We start from the raw sequence: 18,826 nt of genomic DNA, 5'->3' as shown, positions 1-18,826 counted from the left end.
GTCACGTCTTAGCCTGTAATTGCCATGGGGCCTTGATTTGTGATCTTGCCGTCGCTACCTGGACACTTGAGCAAGTATTTTTAAGTAAAAGGACGCCGGCAAAGCCGTGAAATTCGATGCCTCAGCTAGACATGCCTTGGATCGCAATTTAATAGATGCGTTTCCAGCTAAAACAACCCCACTGATGTGTCGTGCCTGATGACTGAGACCAAGCTACTGGTAGCCTCTTATAACCATCGCTCATTGCGACAGTCACTAACACCCCACAGCTTGACTGAAAGCGTTGCACTAGCCTAGAGGAAATAGTCTGGCAAAAAAATCAAGTGACTACAGGGTAAAGTAGAACCATTTCCCTTGGTGTTCTTTACACGGAAAGGGAAGCGTTTTATATGATGGCAACAGAGAGTAATTGGTTTGAACGAAACCAGAAAGGGCGAGTCAGACCCAACCTTGCTTTACAATTGGATTCCAATACCTTGATGCTTTAGCTTTAGTGAATGCTCTCGATACTACTTTGGCTCCTTCCTTTTGTGACGTTGGTGATGCTTTCAACCTGAGTTGTTGGCTCCTTTGAAGCGAAGTGACATACCAACAATCAAACTCACAAAAGCAACGCGATGATCCTTGCCATCGAGAGAGTTGGGAATCCTTTCAAGTTACCGCCTGGATAATAGGGTTGAACAGGGGGAATCCTTTAGTGCCTGCTTGGTTTACAGCTGAAAGGTGATGCTCTGTCAAGTTTGCATAGGTAAAAAGTAAAGGGAGTACATACTATAAAGAAGATGAAGGATGGTGCCAAACTTACGAATTATGCCGTAGAACGTTTGAGAGCACTGCATATATCGTTTATTTGACTGATGTTTAGTGTGTAGAAGGTCTCTGAGTCCTGTCTATCGATGTGAGGGGTATGTGTGTGCACAGTGATGGGGGCGGTGTACTAAACTCTCCATTAAAAAGCTAGATATCTGGGCCTGGGACGCCTATTAGAACTTGGCAATGAAAAGAAAGCAACGGCCTTAGCTACACCGGACGGGGTCCTGTACATACAAGCCCATGTGGTTGCATGACGTGCCACATAGACTCGATCTTCTGGCTCAGTTGCCATCAAGGGCCGCGCTATGACTACCTAATAGTAAAGAATAAACTATCAACATGTTATAAAATTATAAAGCGATATTAACATGGTGGCTTTTTTGAACTTTTTGCAGGTAGCAGAAGAGTTACACCCAGCCGCATCGTAGGACAATCTTATGATTTGCGTTATTCTCGACACCGAGCTAGTAGAGACTAGTACGAGATTGCATTGCTATGTGGCGGCTTGCTATTTGGGTTCGGACCACGGTTTTGTCGGCAGTCTGTAGATATGGCTTGGGAAAAAGGGTAGCTAATGCGTTAGATTTTTGGCATAACGGTGGGATAGAGTTAAGTAAAATATATAAGGTGCTATGGCTAATAGCCTAGGCTCCAGCAACAGATAGCTTATTTACACGACACCTCTTATATCTAAAGGCTCATCCATGGCATTTACACCTCGGGCTCATAGGTTTAATCCCTCTGCACTCGGTGAGATAACCAGCCCCCAAGCATGGAAGCTGCTGTGGCTGTTGCTGACATGCCAAATGATTCTAAACTGCCTCCGGGACACTGACCTCGAGAACGAAGCGCTGCGTCTGGCCATAGTTCCCCTGACAGATTCACTCTTAAGGGTAAAGTCTTTTCCCGGCAGAAACCGCACGTAAGACCCCTGCGTCCTCGAGATCGCCGACGAGCCTTGCGAGAACATCATCACAGCCACGTGCCATCCTGAGGCCCATGGTCACCGGCAGGTACTCGGTGTGCATCGTCTTCGTGCTGTTGAAGGGCACTTCACCGATGGGCACAACGACCTCTGGGGCTCCAGCCATGACCGGGATGGATGAATCGTCGAACCCAAGAGGTGGTCTTGATGGAGCGGCAAAGTTGTACTCGTCGCGGTAGGCCGGGTCGCCCGTAGACCACGGATAGATGTATACACCCTCGGAGCAGGACTCGGGGTCGTGGCGACCAAATCCTTCCGTCTCCCACCAGTTCTTGAAGGTGGAGATGTTGCGCAAGCCTTGGGCGTACACTTCGTCCGTGGCATTGGCCTGGCCCCATCGCCACCTCGCCAGAGGTCCGGGGTTGATATACGGCGTCCGCCCGTCATGCTTTGCCGCATAATCGTCGAAGAAGGGCTTTCCGAGCATCTGCCACTGGTCGTGGGAGACCATAACTCCATAGGTGAGGTAGAGCATATCGGCAAGGCTGGCAGGGGCATCGCCATGGCTCTCACTCCAGCGCTGGGTGTAGTTGACCGGAGTAGACGTAACCCCGAGGAAATCCTCAAGACCTGTGACAAAGGCACTCATAAGTGCGACCGCCTCTGGGGTCGCTGGGCTGCCGGACCAGGCGCCTTGCATGACGGTGGGTCGGTAGATGGACTGGGGATAGGAACTGTAATTAGACTGGAAGTCGGGATACCATGCCTGAACTGCTCGGGCCCAGAGCTTGCCGCTCCTGGCAAAAATTCCAGCTGTGTCCGAGACAGGACTCAACGGAATGACATGCTCCAACGAAATGGCACCAGTCGACGGCCGGTTGCCAAAAACCCCCTGGGAGCCGGCAGGTCCACGCATCGATCCTCCGGTGTCGCTACCGACGGCCAAGTCGAGCCACTCGTAGGCGCCGATACCAGCACCCGGTCCTGAAGATGATCCACTGGGAACCTGATATCCGTCTCCTCGAGGATTGAAGGGCGAGTGCAAATCGACCCAGTCAGCTGTCGGCCTATCGCCGTTGGCGAATTGCACCGTTCCCATCTTGCCAACCAGCACCGCGCCGAGGTCAATCAAGCGTTGGATCGAAGGGGCCGTGTTATTTTGATTCCCGTATAGGTAGAAGTAAGCCCGGTTTCCACCACTGGTGGCCACGCCCTTTACATGGAAAATGTCTTTGACACCCAAGCGCAGTCCGGCGAGCGGCTGATCGTCCGTCTGGGTATAGTAGAGCCTGGACGGGACAGCGATGGACTTGGCCATGACATTCTGCGTAACAGCCGGGAGAGAAAAGTAGCTGCCTGCCTCATCGCTGACGACACCCTGCACGAAAGCCAAGTAATCGTCATCATAAAGTCTATGGGCCTTGAAGATGCTTCCGGTGAGAGCAGAGACGAAGTAGGGGCCCTTGGGAAGACTGGGGCTGATGGTGCTGGTAACGAATTTGTCTTCGCTGCCGAGGATGCCGCCGGAGGATACGAAGAGAGTCGTGTTAAGCTCCTCAAGATGCTCTAAAAGCACCGAGCTGTTTACCGTCGGGGGCTTGGAGCCACGAGATTGAAGGTAGATCGTCTCGAGGAAGGCGGGCTGGAAAACGTCGTCATCACTAGCGTACTGCGCCGTCGTGTTGAGCAGCTCGTCAGGAAGAAATACTTCAGCAGAAGTCTCCAAAATAGTCATCGGGAATAAGTCGAGTCCCGGAATGGCCGCTTCAGAGAGAATGGCCTTTTTAGTGCAGCCGCTTCCAAGCTGGCCAACCACGATGCCGCCAACGTAGTAGTTGATGCCTCCGAGACTGACAACCTGCCCTCTGTCAACGAGCGAGGATCGGGCCACCGCGGCGGCCGCTAGGAGGAGTGTCGGGAGTCTCATGTTTGCGAACAGGTTATGAGTGCAAAAGATCAGTTAGCCATTGGAAGTGACATTCCTGGTGAACACCTGAGGAACCTGGCCTTTTAAATAGTCGTTCCGGACCTATCTTGGGAATGTTAGAGTGTGTATGAACCCACTTTGAGGACAGTTTTCATCCTAATCTAACAAACGGATTGATTATCAACCCCGTACTCTAGTGTTTACAACCCAGACTTTCAAGGCTAGACTCTATATGAGGTTAGGCACTGAGATTAGATGTTCGCTTGCTCAATTATCTACGCGTGGTTTTTATCTCGCTTTATCTTTATTATCTATCAACATTATAGTACGCTTGTATTCATAGCATACTAAAACTAACGCTATTTGTGTACTACAATTCTCATTGATTTGAGGCTGGCGCCGTGGAAGCCGCAGTCTGGTAAGGGCTGCTGCATTTAAAACGTAAGAGAAACGCTTATCAGGACCGTTCAACTCTATAATCAAAGGATTTCAACTGTTACGATTCCGGCCTAGCTGCTGTTCTTTTATCATCCAGATATCTTTAGGTACGGACATAATTATTAAGCCCGTGTTTGTTATCTAGTGTAAACACCCTATCATTTCACGGTTCCGGCTTCGGTTCTGAAAAGGTCCTTGGCAAAGTGGGGAGGGATTAGTAGGAAAGGCTTACCCTCTTTCTTAGAGATTTTAAGTTCTTATGAATGATGGAGTCGAGATCGTTACGGTATATCACCCTGCGATTTGATTTCGGCCCCTTTCCCCTAAGCCTCTTTCGTGCCTACGATAGCCTTTCGGCCTTTCCCCAGTGGCATGGTTGCATCTGCCATTAGAGGGAAGCCCGGGTTCACCTCCTACCTCCATGTGAGAGCGTGGATAGGCATATTGCCATCTACTGATCTCTGCTGGTGACGTCTCCCGGGGGGTCCGTGCAACCGTAAGCAGCCTGCATTAGCGCCTGAGCTATGCCGACTCAGGAATCATATCCTTGACCGGGTAACATTATCTGATATCGGTATGAATCTCGCCGGCCGATGCAGCTGTAAGCAGAATATATGAACCAGGATGGTCCGTGGTTGCGAGTCATCTTTTAACAACCCATAACTGGGTCCCAAGAACCACAATGGAAACCTTGATAGAGTCCTCGTTCGATACTATCGGACCGTCGTCATCAATGCCGATGCCATGTCTCTACTTGTAACAAACCCCGATGGCATAGGCAATTCCGCGGAGAAGTGACGACGACGGATTGCCTAGTCGGCGCAAGGAGTCTGCCTTGACGTTCTACAGACAGACGCAAGGACAACGCCAGCCTGTTCTGCTCTGAAGCACGCGAAAGGTATCGCTCAGTTGCTGCCAAGGTAAGCCCAATGACAATCCGGGTTGGTGTGAAATCTAGAACCCGTTGAGTCGGCAATAACGATTCCAGTGCACCTTGGTGAGATGGGCCAGTTGAGCATCCAAACCAAGAGTACGCCATTATGCTACACCTGTGAATCACGTCTTCTTAGTCACGAGAGCCCAGATGAAGCACGGTGACATTCATGCTATAAATCGAGAGCAGTCTGAGAATCTAAAATTTCCTCAACATCCTAGGTCTAAACTGATACGTGCATATTGGGCGTCTCGCACTGCAGCTAAACTTATGGCTCAGTGTATTCATATCTTAATAAGAACCTTGCCGATATGCTTTCCCGAGTAAAGGTAGTTGAAGGCATCCTCAGACTCATGGAATGAGAAGACACGGTCAATAACTGGGCTGGTAGAGACCTTCTTGTCTTTCAGAAATTGGCAGAGATCCTGGAAATCCCTCTTCGAGCCAGCCATGATTCCCCTGTTGCTACGTAAGCTACTCATCGATTGCAGGAACTTGCTTGAAGCCAGTAAAGGAAATGACCTACTTCAATTTGGCGGCCTTCCCCATTAGTGCCATGATGGCTGATGGCTCCCACTCTGTTGCGTAGCCGGCCAGGAAGCCTACAAGAGAGACAGTGCCGCCTCTCTTACGCAGGACTCCGATGTCATGTGGGATAGACCCAGGGCCTGAGTTATTGGTGACAAAGTCAACACTCGTACCGTTTGTAAGGCGTTGAACTTCTGCTCCTTGATCGGGTGTAGTCTTATAGTCGATACCCTCGACTCGTGATCCCAGCTTCTTGATGCTTTCGATCCTTGCGTCGGAGGAGGACGTGATTATCGACTGAAGACCAGCAGCTTCGCAGAGTAAAACTGCGAACATGCTTACACCACCAGTGCCTGTTTTGAGTCAGCAGGATCCGTCCTATCAATATCGCTGGTCATTCAACCTTGTAAGAGTGCGCTGCCGGTTCTAGACAACTCAGGCAGTGCGTCGAGGGCAGTCCAAGCCGTAAGCCCAGCGCAAGCCAACGTGGAGTCCTAATTGGGATTGTAAATTGATACTAGATCATATAAGTCGAGTTGGGATGCATACTAACCTCTTCCCACGATAGATACTCAGGAATCTTAACTAAATACCTGTTTTCATAGACAGCGTATTCACGGAGAACACCAGCAGTATCCCCACATACTCAGATAATGGGCTCTTTAAAGATAAAAGAACTTATGGGACGCATAGAAGTTAACCGGCCGGACATTGTTTCTTATAGGTGGAGGAACGGCAACTACAGTCACATGAACTATTCATAGATATGATCTTTGTATGCGTGAACGCTGATAGACAGTTTTAAGGCTGGACTAGAAGGATTTCTGAATGAAACGGATAAAAGGTATTGAAATTATGCTCTAAGGCTATTGATCTAGAAAATCGCATTGTTCCCGCAAGAAAAGACTCCTCCAATTCCGTCTCCCTTATCAAACAGGTCCATCAACTCTGTGATGGCTGCCCACAGTCCACCTGCATTGAGGAAGAAAGTAGCGCAGATGATAAGGACGTTGACGATAGAGAGAGAAATCTTTCTCCAGTTGGAGAACTTGACATCCCAGTTACTGTAAAACCAGAAAATGGCTGCAAAGCCATATGTGAACCATGGGATAGTTGTGGCGGAGGTGATGGAGAGGATGGAGTCGAAGATGGGAATGACGTTTGAGATGGTAAAGATGAGGATCCAAAACGCGCTGACAGAGATAACCCATGTGGTCCATGATTTCACACTATTGTCGGTGACTTGGTTGAGAGCGTTCATCTTCCGGAGTGCGGCAACATAGAGATACTTGCAACCAGTGTGACCGATGGAGAGGGCGGTAGCAATGACGGCTGGCAGCACGATTCCATAAGCGACCTTGGCCGGAATAGTCGCAGCGGCGCTGAGAACCGGGGACGTGGTGAGGTCGGCGCTGAGGCAGTACAGGACAACTGCCATGATGACGTAGAAAACAGTGCTGCCAATTTCCAAGACAGCCAAGGAAAAGCCAAAGTCGCGAGCAGGATCCTTCATCTCAGCCATGTAGCTGACAAAGGTGAAAGTACCAGCATATGAGAAGACGACTCGCAGGCAAGCATTGAGACCATCACGGAAGGATGGGTGGCCAACAATAACAATGTCCCTGGACCAATCGTCTGGCTTGTTGTTGGGGCCTGAGACTGCCAGGCTGATCAAGACGACCATGCAAGCACCGACAACGCTGACGGCGTTGGGGATACCGGCCTTGGATACGAACTTCATGGTTCGAGGAATAGACAAGATGTAGCAGCCGATGCAAGAAACCAGAATAAAGACGACTGTGCAAGTTCCGTGGTTGCTGAGCGTGTTGAGGGCGACTGATAGAGTGACGACAGCCGACGCAACGATGAAAACAACTTGGATCATCATGACAACACCAGCAATAGACTCGAACCAAGGGCCTCCGACGATCCGGGTCATCTCGACGATACTGACAACGTTGGGGTGCTTGCTATAGAACTGCAAGAGCTCAAAGGCGGAATACCACGAGAGGAAGCCGATACCGATGATAGCGATGATTCCGGGAACAATGCCTAGGGTCTTGATGGTGGATGGAAGAGATAGGATACCGAGACCGAGCTGATTTGTGAAGAGGATGAGGATTGTGTCCCAGCGGCCAAGCGTTCTGTAGTTCTTGCCGCCTTGTTCGAAGATGTTGCCCTTTTCAACGGCGCCGGCTGGAACTTCTTGGAAGTCGGCGTCGGTCTTAACCTGGTCATTGTCTGAGGCGCTCGATTCATGAATCTGATCTTCCGGCGCGGCCGGCTCGGCCGACTTTTTAGAGAATTTCATGAGACCCATTGCCGTGGATGTGTGGGTGTTGTTCGGCTTGGGCTGAGGAGGTCTGGGGTGTTGCCTTGGGAGGAGATGTTGAAGCCTACCCTCTTAACATGCGGTCCTTTGAGATAAAAAGAAAGGACTGATGTACAAGGCAAGGTAGAAACGGGAGTAGAGAGAGAAAAGATGAGAAGAAACCAAGTCCGATGGGCTAGCGAGTGGACCGGATTCTATGAGCGGAGTAGGGGTCTCCATTTATATACCCTTTTTTCTGGAAGGTCATATACCCCAGGCGAAAGAGCTCCGATCGGAGCAGGTCTTGGGGCGGGTAAGAAGATTTGATGCCTGCACACATGGCCGCGATGGTCCGATGGAGACTCGAGTGGGAGAATGGGGTTGTGGGAAGGAGTTCATAGTGACCCCCTAATTCTCCAGGAACCCCAGGCGAGCAAAGAGCCTTCTTTGGAAGTCGGCCACCCAATGGAGGCACTGACATTACGGAGTTTGGGCCATCAGGTCATTTGAGGCCGGGGACAGAGTAGTCTGGTGGGAAGAGGGGGTCGTCTGCGGAGGCGTGACTGTCGTCTTTACCCTTCTCGAGCCCAACCCCGTGGGGGACGGCGAGTCTGGAGGTTCCATGTTGTGTCAATTACGTGATGAGTTGCAATTCTCCAATGTCATCTACAACGAGCGAAATCCTGGGGTCGAGGTGTTGAGATTGCAAGTCCCTGGACAAGACAGAGGCTTGAGAGCCAAGATGCAAAAAAAAAAAGGGTGATCCGGAGGCGAAATTGCCAGTTAGACGAGGGGCTCTGACGATGGATGGACCGTGGCCGATTGGACATCGGTGATGCCGGCATACCCGCCGGGATGGACCACCGAAAAGTGGAGAGCCGGTCCGTTGGTGAGGTTGACCTGCCTGAAATGAACCTGCAGCCTTGGCTAAGAAATGCACGGCCGTTGCCTCCGTGTGTTGGCCGGTAGCGCCGGAGCCGTCCGCCGAGTCCGGTTCAGGTTTGGAGGCAGACCCGGCGATATAAACCGGAGGTCTTTGACAAGACGCGACAGAAAAAACTCTACGAAAAAGAACTGAACTGAACAAACAATCATCCTCAGCCAAGAATCAGCTGTTTACCTTCCTGACAATGTGGAGCTTTTCTCGGCTTAATTCCCAACTGGCGCGTGTTCCTCAAGAGTTTCTTTTACGTAGAAAGATGGAGACAAAAGTCTCGGCGTGAGGCTCTCTTACACATCAAAAACCCACACGTGGTCCTGAGAGGCCGACGTTGGAGCCGCTTTTAGTGGAGAAGAGGCTCGCTTTTGACGTCAAGGAAATCAGGGGGTCTTCCAAGTCGCCTTCTAGTGCTCTTCCATGCTTCCAACGGACGAACCCCAGGCCCTGGATTACTGTAGACAGAAGAGGCTCGTTTCATCTCGGTCCCCGCTCATGTCTTCCGGGATCGGCGCCCTTTATCTTGTCTTTTCTGTCGTATGCTTACCTGAAAATGACAGAGATCAAGCGCGCAAATCTTGAAGCTGGTGCCACTGTGAGAGGGGGGTATCGGCAAAAAAAAAGAGAAGCTTACCCGCCCATGAGTCGAACGACGTGTATTTTTGTTCCTTACATCTGATTTTCAGGATCATGTCATGTTACATTGAAGCTCTCCCAAACAACTTGATCACACTGGCTAGTGGTCCAAGAAAAAAAATGGCACACTTCGCGAGTAGGTACCTACTCCGCTGAATGACAGCAAAAAGGCTTATGATGATAAATCAAAGATTTTATATAAACTTTAGAACATAATTTATATAATTTATATTTTTATTTATTTATTTTAGTCTAAGTTTTATCTATATAGCCCGGTAGAGGTCTCATTGCCTACGTGCAGTGTGCAATTTATTTCTTGGTCCGGGTGACTACTTGATCTAGTCTGTGTGTCCAACGCACCTTAATTGCTCTCTCTCTTCCCACCTTCTTGTTCTGGAAACTAAACGCACCTCGTGCGGATACCTCTCGGAAACACCTTCTACGTTGACCAACTTCATAGTGCCTCGTCTCATTATCCAACTCATCACCGTGGGTAAACACTTGGCGGATCGTCATCTGACCGAGGTTATAGCTGGTCAATGCTTTTCACAAGAATTTTATCTCGTAAAAAGTGCCTCGGCAGTTGTTCCGGCTTTATCCAAGGGTAGGAATGGCCTGTGCCTTATGCTTTTGTGCAGCTCGCCTATGCTTTCGTTTGTTGACGGCCAACCTAAATGTTTATTTGACCAAGATTGACGAACGTTGTTGATAGCTCAACAGCAAGTTTGACTCGGGTATCTTGGCATCTGGTTTCAATAATGAATGAGCTTCCATGCTCGCGTTGGATTATCGGTTAATTAAAGAGTGCTACATCTATTGGGAGCTGCATGCAGTGGCACCTTCATAATCGTCTCAATCTGAAGTGGTTCGATTATTGACGAGGGTTTAGAAACAAGCACTGATGCCTAAGTTCACTACATGAAATTATGGCCCCGCTATTAGCTTGTTGTTCGTTCCGGATGTCCTCCGCATGCTTCTCCTCTCTTAAGGCATTGGGCATGATGGCTTGACTGTGTAAAACTGTATCTATTTGACTGGGTTGCCTTGATCTTCCCTCTGGGTATGCTATGAGGTTCAATTACTTTTCAATGCTTCTCCCCTCACCTCTGAAATGGTTCTTGAGCTCGTTTTACAGGTTTGCGATTGCAGGATGATCAATGCCGCTCGTAGAGTTAAGCTAGAAACATGATTCATTTCTCACTACTTAGACTTTGCTACCAAGCTAATATGTAGAGACCAGAGTGAGGCTTCCTAGTTGGCTGCAGACTGCATGTATGTCATGGGTGGACAGCATGATGGTGCAGCCTGGTGAGACTACCCAGGCTAGGTAGCGGGATAAGGGCAGCAAGACTATCGTAATTGGACTAGACTGCTGAATAGAGTTGAGACTTTAGGTGCTGAGCGTACACGTATGCTCGGAATGTGTATTCTCCCTATGGGCCATAAATTTCTGCACCTATCTGCCTGATACCATCTCAATATATGGGCTGGTAACGTTGTGTGGAAAGGTGTTGTAGTGGAAAGTGCGGCTGAGCGTGCTCATCACAGCGCTCACTGAAATTGCCCGGTGGAAGGATCCCAGAAGAGCAGAGAATTCAGTGGTTATTCAAGAAATAAGAAATCTTTGTGTATCCGCAGTTTTAAAGATTTCGGCCTCGTAGACACCATCGCCAGGAAAGTGCTCATCTCACTATTGCAAGGGAAACATGACTAACTGTGTTCCGCGTTCGCTTAAACGTGATATTTGCCTGGCCTTTTCGTCATCCTAGTTTTACTGTTGGCTAAAGGCTATGTGATATAAGCCCTGATAATTCTATTGGCTGCGGAATAATGATTTACTTGGCTGTGATGGCGACTGATGCGAGTGCGGTCAAATCTCGGGTGTCTGATTTCATTTTTGAGGGCATCACAGACCTGAAAAAACGTCGATTATAACCACTAGAACGTGACAAAAGGCCACAAAACACGGACCTTTGTTGCTAGACTAGACTAGAAAAAAGAAATAACACAGTCACACTTTTACAAATTCGCGATTCCTAACAGGCTACAAGTTAAGTCAGCGTGCAGCCGGTGCCTCAGGCACATGTCCAACCAACACCACAAGTATATAAGCAGACAAAGGCAATAGCCCGCAATCTCACTCATCCATCTCCAGCAGAGGCATCCTTGCCCCCTTTCAAAACCCTCGCCATGTTCTACGCGTCAGGACCGATATGTTCCACATGCCAGTCATTTCTTTCGGCCTATCTTCAAGCTACCATTCGCGATGATCCATTCGAGCACCTCCTCGCACAGAACTTTTCTTCATTGAACTCATCTGCGGATTCTGGCTGTCACCTCTGTCAAATTTCCCGCCAGTATTGCCTATATCAATAGAGCAGTACATTGCTACTCAGCGATGAGCATCGGATCATATTAGAAATGAACAACACCCAACAAGACCCCCTCGACCATATGCGGAAATTTGCACCCAGGCTTGCTAGCGAATTTGCCAAAAAGTCCCCTTTTAGCAGTCCCACGATGCTGGTTGGTCTCGAAAATCATTTGAAGGCGTCCTTATCCCTTGGAAGAGAGTATTCTCCCATACCCCTACCCCTACCTGGAGTTCTTGCGATAGAGCCTTCCAAACCAATAAGCCACCTCCTGTCAACCGAAAATGCAGGGCAGGGCTCCTATTTCGATCAAGGCATCGCGGTCATTGCCGTGGATGCAAAAAGCTGGCCCAACATCTGTTGCAAAGACCATGAAACATGCACCAAGTTCAAAACCATCGGCGGCGATGAGTCGAGACTGTACCCACCAGGCTCATCGACGTGGGAAACGATGAGCAAGGACATCCCGCGAGGTTGCATATTGTCTCAGAAGATGATGGAAATGACATCGAGTACTTGACCCTGAGTTACGCCTGGGGCCCCGTAACCGGTTTTCCAAAGACCACCAAGTCAAACATCCAAGACATGATGACAAGGCTCCCTTGGTCCAAGCTACCTAGGACAATCCAAGACGCCATTGTCATCACTAGGGCGATGGGAATCAAGTGTTTATGGGTCGACGCCCTCTGCATCTTACAGGCAAAAGGTCCCAGAGACAAAGTTCACAAGGCGGATTGGCTTCATGAGGCGTCACGCTTTGGTCACTATTACTAGAACTCTGTCTTGGCCCTTGCCGCGACAGGGGCTAGCTCATCTGACCAGGGATTGTTTCTCCCGCGGCCTGGGCTATCAGCGCCAAAAGAGCCCCTGATTTACCAAGAGATATCGTCTTCTGGAAACGTCGATGAGGTCGTGATTCGACCAACGTTCCCCTCATGGCACAAAGAGATAAAACACAGCCCGCTGCTTCAGCGAGGGTGGGCAATCCAAGAACGATACCTCTCCACCAGAACCCTACATTTCACATCTAATTGTGTCCTATGGGAATGTGATCAGCTACGAGTGACGGAGGCAGCCGCAGATGGAATCATGGAGAATGTCAAGAGGACGGAAGAGGGGAATGTTGACTTCATGGCCATATTCAGAGGCATCGAAGACAGCACCTTTGAAATAAAAATTGGTTGGCGCTCCTTCATTGAGGGCTACGCAGGAACTCTCTTTTCCTACCCTTCTTATAGGCTGCCTGCATTATCTGGTATTGCTGAGAGTATGAAACACCGCATCGGCGAGAAGTACATCGCAGGGCTTTGGGAGGACTCTATACCGCAAGACTTGTGCTGGATGGTAACGGAACCATTCTACGAGAGTTTTCAAAAAGTTGATACTCTGCCTTCATAGTCCTGGGCGACTGTCGGAAAGTGTCTGTCGTTCCTTAACTTAACAAGTTCAGATATTGAAGTAAAGAGTTGGAAATTGAGAAGCAACGGTCAGATACGTCAGGGCAAGTGTCAGGAGGGAAGCTGAGATTACAGGGCAGGCTTCTGGAGCTCAATCTGACCGATCTTGGACTCATACCCAACCCGGATCCCAATGTTATAGACAATGTTCTCAAGGCAGATCATTCGGCCGATGCTGACCGCTTCCAGCCTTGCGCATATCTAGATATTAAGGTCGCAAGGGACATTGATCTACAGAACCACACATGTCTGGTTGGCAGTGGTACTCGCTCCCCTCGAATGAACTGTGGACCTCAATCGAACAACATCTTGATTCTAGAGGCAACTGGGAAACGAAGGGGCCGTTTTGGAGAGTTTAGGAGGATTGGGTTCATTGCGCATCTTTCATGGTTTGGAAAGAGAGTGACAGTCAAAGAGAGGACGATCGATCTTGTATAACAATATGCATTGGTCATCACTATATTACTGTCGTCTTATATGTAATGAAATACGATCGCCCAAGACTAACAGGATTTGACATGATGTGCCAAGTTAACTCCACGCCGACAATAGCAGGACACTCGTGAAACGAAAGGCTCCGCCGGCTGGAGCCATCGCGCAGAAACGAAGTTATGCCTGCAGCCGTTTTTAGCCTTCAAATCACGAGTATATCCAGTCAGGTACGATCTGAGTTTGCTTTTCCAGAGTCTTCGATTCTGGATTGACTGTTGAGTTGGCGTACAGTGGCACCTGGACGTAAGAAAACTTGAGATACCAGAACGTTAATACTTAGCAAAGAGCACTTATATAATAGCTAAATTGTATACTAAATAAGAAAATAGAGATCATTGACTTAGCATCTTATGTTTTTCTATGAATGCGTGCGTGGCTGACTTTTTGATTCTACGACAAAGGAAATTCCAAATTGAAAATAACCTGAATGACCAGAAAGAGGTGGAAACAGTGATTCATAAACTGATTGATTTATTGCCATGCAGTGAGATTAGACTAATCTGACCTTGCCACTCACAGCATTAATCATCACAAAGTGAGTTGAATCTTGCTTATGGCGCCCGCTAATGTCCGGATCCTGCAATGATTATCCATGCGGACGGAGTGCGGACGAAAGACGAAAAGCTTACAAATAAGCCTCCTGAATAACGTTATGTAACGTTGTAAAACGTTATTCATTTGTCAGACGAAACATATGTATTCAACTTCTTAAATAAAGGCCATGAGAGTTGTAGAGAGCTCCTCATAAACAATCAACAGTTCTATCCTCTTGCGTCATTTACCCTACGACACCACCAAAATGTCCAAGATCCTTGCAGTGTTTGGCGCTACTGGTCAACAGGGCGGCTCAGTCATCAACTACGTGCTCAACGACCAAGAACTCTCCCAAAAATACAAAGTCCGCGCCATCACCCGAGATGTCAACTCGGCCAAGGCCAAGGAGCTCGATGAGAGGGTCGAGGTCGTCCAGGGCGATGCTTTTGACCTAGCGTCGCTTGAGGCCGCCTTGGTGGGTGTGCACACCGTCTTTGCCATGACCACGCCGGTTTTTGGGCCTGACGCCTTCGATGTCGAATACAACAGTGCAAAAAGAATTGCCGATGTTGCAGTTGAAAAGGGCGTCCAATATATCGTATTCAGCACTCTTCCGTCCGTCACAGAGATCTCTGGCGGCAAATACACCAAGATCGTGCCCTTTGACGCCAAGGCGAAAGCGGAGCAGTACATTCGCAGTCTTCCCGTAAAGAGCGCCTTTTATCGCCCAGGATCATTTATGGAGAACTTTCATTCTCAGCCCTTCTGGGGCCCCCGGCAAGCTCCCGATGGGACCTGGGTGATTTCCACCCACATGTCCCCCCAGACTAGGCTCCCTTTGATCGACGCCGTCGGAGACTCGGGCAAATTCGTGGGAGCCGTCTTGGCTGAGCCGGAAAAGTTCCAAGGCAAGACTCTGTCGGCCGCTACGAGACTGTACAGCCTGGAAGAGCTCGCCGCGACCATGTCCAAGGTGACAGGTCAAAAGGTCGTGTACGAGCAAATCACACCAGAAGAATTCGCAAAGGAGGTTCCCATCATGACTGAGATCTTTGTCGAGGCATTTCAGTACTACGAAGAATTTGGATATTTCGGTCCCGATTCCGAGAGCCTGGTCGCGTGGGCTGCTGAAAACGCCCGGGGCAAGCTCTCCACACTTGAAGAGTTTCTCAAGGCTCATCCTCCTCAGCTCTCATAAAGATGATGACAAGAGCCAAGCTCGTACAGCTGGGGAAGCGAGATGGATCAGAGGTGGAAGCATAGAGTCTGTGCACCATCACTGGGATGTCCATGTAAGATCATACGTTGGGTTGAGTTGAAGCACATGGTGAGCCTGACATGTGATGGATATTGGGAGAACGTTGGTTGATGGACTCTATGATAGCATACGGAGTGATGTTGTTTGTGTAACTATTTTGAGCTAACTTTTCAGGAGAAAACTCAGCTGTGAGGGAGGCGGTTTGACCTTTTTCTCTAATTTAAAAACCTTAAACTCCATCAGTCTTGATCATTTCCATCCGAGCGTCCCGGGTAATCGTGAATGGCTCTTGAGCATTTCTGCAGGAACACAACATCATGTCTGAGTCTCCAGATCCGCAAAAAGAGGGGCCTCGGATCCTCGGGCAAAGCTAAACAAGTTTAAAGCCAACGTTTGCGACCTGGCAGAAGCCACCCTGGTCAAGGGAGCCAATCCGAAAGAGATCTCCCCTGCGTCCAACCCACTCGCTTGTTCTGGTGGCCTGTCACGCTGATAAATGTTGTCAAGCCGATCAGTAGTTCCATCTTATCTCACGATGTTGCAAAAGCAGCTTGCGGCAACGGCGGCGCATTGACGCCAACTTGAAAGTTGTCAATATTTTCATGTCTGTCTTCTTGCTGTGACCGCCAGACTCCCATCTAACGTCTCAAGGTTGAATCATATCATCCATCAACAAGTGACCTCGCAAAACTCTTCTTTACGAGCATCAAAGGGTGACAATCTCGGCAACAAACGAGTTTCCTCTTTGAGCCATGTCATCAGTCAGTGCACTATCCAGGGGCCTGCCGTGATCGTCCAACCGTTGAGCCGTTCCTGGGACGCCGCAGGGGATGCCGAGGCCCTACGCAGAGCGGCCCAGCTACTTAGGCGCAGAAAAGTCGCTATCACTCCGGTCCCGGTGAGTGAAAAATAATGCCTCTCCACATCAGCTTCTGCATGCCAAGCGGGAAGCTTGAACGGATCAATTTCTTACACGAGGCTTTATGGGCTGCCGACCCTGGCTTGATCTCGGAGCGGCCAATGGATGGCGATGCGCGGGGCATCGGATCAGATTATCAGATGATCAGATAAAAAAGATGTCAGGGGTCGTGGCGGATGGCTGGACGGATCGAGCAAGGTGCGTCAAATTGTCACGCACGCTATTAACCATTTGTGGAGACGAGCCCGACCATGCCATGGGTTTTCGGTGACTCGGACCAACAACTGAGGATGGGGGTCTTGCCAGGGGGTTCTTTGGATGCATGGGGGGATATCGGATCCAAGCGATGGGCCCTTTCAGCTGAACTCGAGTGAGCAGTATAAGGGCAGGCTTCTTCCTCGACCTAGAGAGACTGTTCTCCTCGTCGCCAACGCTTCATCTTTAGTCACTCGCTAAGCCTACTTTGCTTCTCTCGTTTCAATATTTCCGAGCAATCGACCATCATGAAGACCTTCACCTTCCTGTCCATGGCCTCTGTGGCCGCTGCCCAGTTCCCCCTCTGCGCGGTAAGCACCACTGCGACTCCCCTCTCCGCCTGAGGGACTACACGCATGAGTCGATAGCTAACGCAGCTTCTCAATAGGTCGACTGTTTCACCAACGTCATCACTGAGCATCCTCCTCTGGACTGCACTCTTCCCGACATGTACTACTGCTTCTGTGACATGTCCAGCCTGCAAAACTACTTCATCCAGTGCGCTCGTTCCGACTGCCCTGATGAGGCCACTGCCAACAACGCCATCGCCTTTGGTGTCGACCTCTGCCTTGGTAAGATTCATAGAAGCTCAGTCTGACTGCCAACCAGTAAAGCTAACCAGATATATAGAGCTCGGCTACACCATCACCGTCCCCCCTCTGACCCAGCCTACCGTAAGTTGAGCAAGGTCTTGTGTGAGGGAGTCTGAATGCTGATATGATATGTAGAGCCCCGCTACCACGACCAGCCAGGGTGGAGTCGACACCACTACCACTGAGCCCGAGGTGACTCCTACTGAGACCGATGCTGAGACCTTTGCCGAGACCTCCATCAACGCCGAGACCTCCTCTGCTGAGACTACTGCCGAGGAGACTTCCGGTGCCGAGACCACTGGTGCCGAGACCACCGGCGCTGAAACCACTGGTGCTGAGACCACTGGCACTGAGGAGACTTCCGGTGCTGAGGAGACCTCCGCTTCCGAGACCGAGGGCGAGACCTCTACCGTCGCGCCCACCAGCCCCGAGCCCACTGAGCTGACCACCAGCACCTTCTATGCCACCGAGACCTACACCATCACCAGCTGCCCCCCTGAGGTGACCAAGTGCCCCGTCGGCAGCGTCACCACCGAGACCATCGCTATTTCCACCACTGTCTGCCCCGTCACCCAGAAGTTCACCACCAGCACTGTCTACGCTACTGAGGTCCACACCGTCACCAAGTGCCCTCCCGAGGTGACCAAGTGCCCCGTCGGCAGTGTCACCACTGAGACCGTTGCCGTCTCCACCACCATCTGCCCCGTCACCGAGGGCGAGGAGAAGCCCACCACCAAGCCTGCCCAGCCCACCGGCCCCTGGACCTGCCACGGCTGCAACTCGACCGCCATCACCGTCGTCACCAAGCACACCACCCAGAACCTCGAGCAGCCTCAGCCCACCAAGCCCGCTGGAAACGGCGAGTCCCACGAGACTGAGGTCCACGTTCCCTCCCAGGTTCCCGCCCAGCCCTCTGGCTCTACCCCCAGCCAGCCCGAGGGTGGAGATGAGACCGAGGAGGAGCCCGCGCCCAGCGTTGTCTCTGTCAACATGGTAAGTGTCTCACTTGCAACTCAAGTAAACAATAGCTAACATTGCTCAGGGCAACTCTGCTTCTGTTTCCAGCTTCCTTGCCGCCGCCGGCATTGCTGTCGCTGTCTTCCGCCTCCTTTAAGCGCTTTCTTGATGTAGTTTAAGGGCTGAGATGTAGATAGACAACTTTTCAGGTCATCTACTGTCGCCGTTTACCATATTCTTACACCTTTACGGAGGAAAGATTTAATGAGTAATTGTTAATTGATGTTATTACTCTGGCTTGTACACGGCCGGGAAAATTTCGATCTGGTCTTTACTTGTTGCCTATTTGTGATACGAGCTCTGCCTCTCAATGGTCCGTGAATGTTCTCGTGCGTCTAGATACTGGTGATATCTTGTTGATTCTAGTTTCCATTTCCGAGAAGAAAAAAGACCATGGCACCAGTGCTAAGCTAGACTAAGATATTATTTATACTTGATGTAGATGTATAGTTGGAATGAAGGCAAAGAGGGCGGTTTTCC

General features: G+C 50.0%; 5 protein-coding genes across 5 annotated transcripts; 2 read left to right on the top strand and 3 right to left on the bottom strand.

The window, feature by feature from the left end:
- Positions 1–1,700: 1,700 nt before the first annotated feature.
- Positions 1,701–3,665, bottom strand: NECHADRAFT_93947 (uncharacterized protein; the record flags this gene model as incomplete). Its single annotated transcript, XM_003051005.1, has 2 exons — positions 1,701–3,407; positions 3,447–3,665. 2 exons carry the CDS (start codon positions 3,663–3,665, stop codon positions 1,701–1,703), a joined length of 1,926 nt encoding a protein of 641 aa, XP_003051051.1.
- A 1,656-nt stretch (positions 3,666–5,321) lies between these two features.
- NECHADRAFT_80924 (uncharacterized protein) lies at positions 5,322–5,901 on the bottom strand (the record flags this gene model as incomplete). Its single annotated transcript, XM_003051004.1, has 2 exons — positions 5,322–5,496; positions 5,564–5,901. The coding sequence occupies 2 exons, from the start codon at positions 5,899–5,901 to the stop codon at positions 5,322–5,324; spliced, it is 513 nt and encodes a 170-aa protein (XP_003051050.1).
- Positions 5,902–6,439: 538 nt separating this feature from the next.
- Positions 6,440–7,876, bottom strand: NECHADRAFT_41213 (uncharacterized protein; the record flags this gene model as incomplete). Its single annotated transcript, XM_003051003.1, has 1 exon — positions 6,440–7,876. One exon carries the CDS (start codon positions 7,874–7,876, stop codon positions 6,440–6,442), a length of 1,437 nt encoding a protein of 478 aa, XP_003051049.1.
- Positions 7,877–14,569: 6,693 nt separating this feature from the next.
- Positions 14,570–15,502, top strand: NECHADRAFT_41150 (uncharacterized protein; the record flags this gene model as incomplete). The annotated part of the gene is made up of 1 exon (XM_003051414.1): positions 14,570–15,502. The coding sequence occupies one exon, from the start codon at positions 14,570–14,572 to the stop codon at positions 15,500–15,502; it is 933 nt and encodes a 310-aa protein (XP_003051460.1).
- A 1,482-nt stretch (positions 15,503–16,984) lies between these two features.
- On the top strand, positions 16,985–18,443 carry NECHADRAFT_80921 (uncharacterized protein; the record flags this gene model as incomplete). Its single annotated transcript, XM_003051413.1, has 5 exons — positions 16,985–17,047; positions 17,125–17,308; positions 17,367–17,410; positions 17,465–18,322; positions 18,372–18,443. 5 exons carry the CDS (start codon positions 16,985–16,987, stop codon positions 18,441–18,443), a joined length of 1,221 nt encoding a protein of 406 aa, XP_003051459.1.
- Positions 18,444–18,826: the final 383 nt, after the last annotated feature.

This window comes from Fusarium vanettenii (assembly GCF_000151355.1).
Source record: "Fusarium vanettenii 77-13-4 chromosome 5 genomic scaffold NECHAsca_5_chr5_3_0, whole genome shotgun sequence".
Classification (NCBI taxonomy): domain Eukaryota; kingdom Fungi; phylum Ascomycota; class Sordariomycetes; order Hypocreales; family Nectriaceae; genus Fusarium; species Fusarium vanettenii.
Note: the sequence above shows the minus strand (reverse complement) of the source record. Positions and strands in the feature narration are given on the sequence as shown.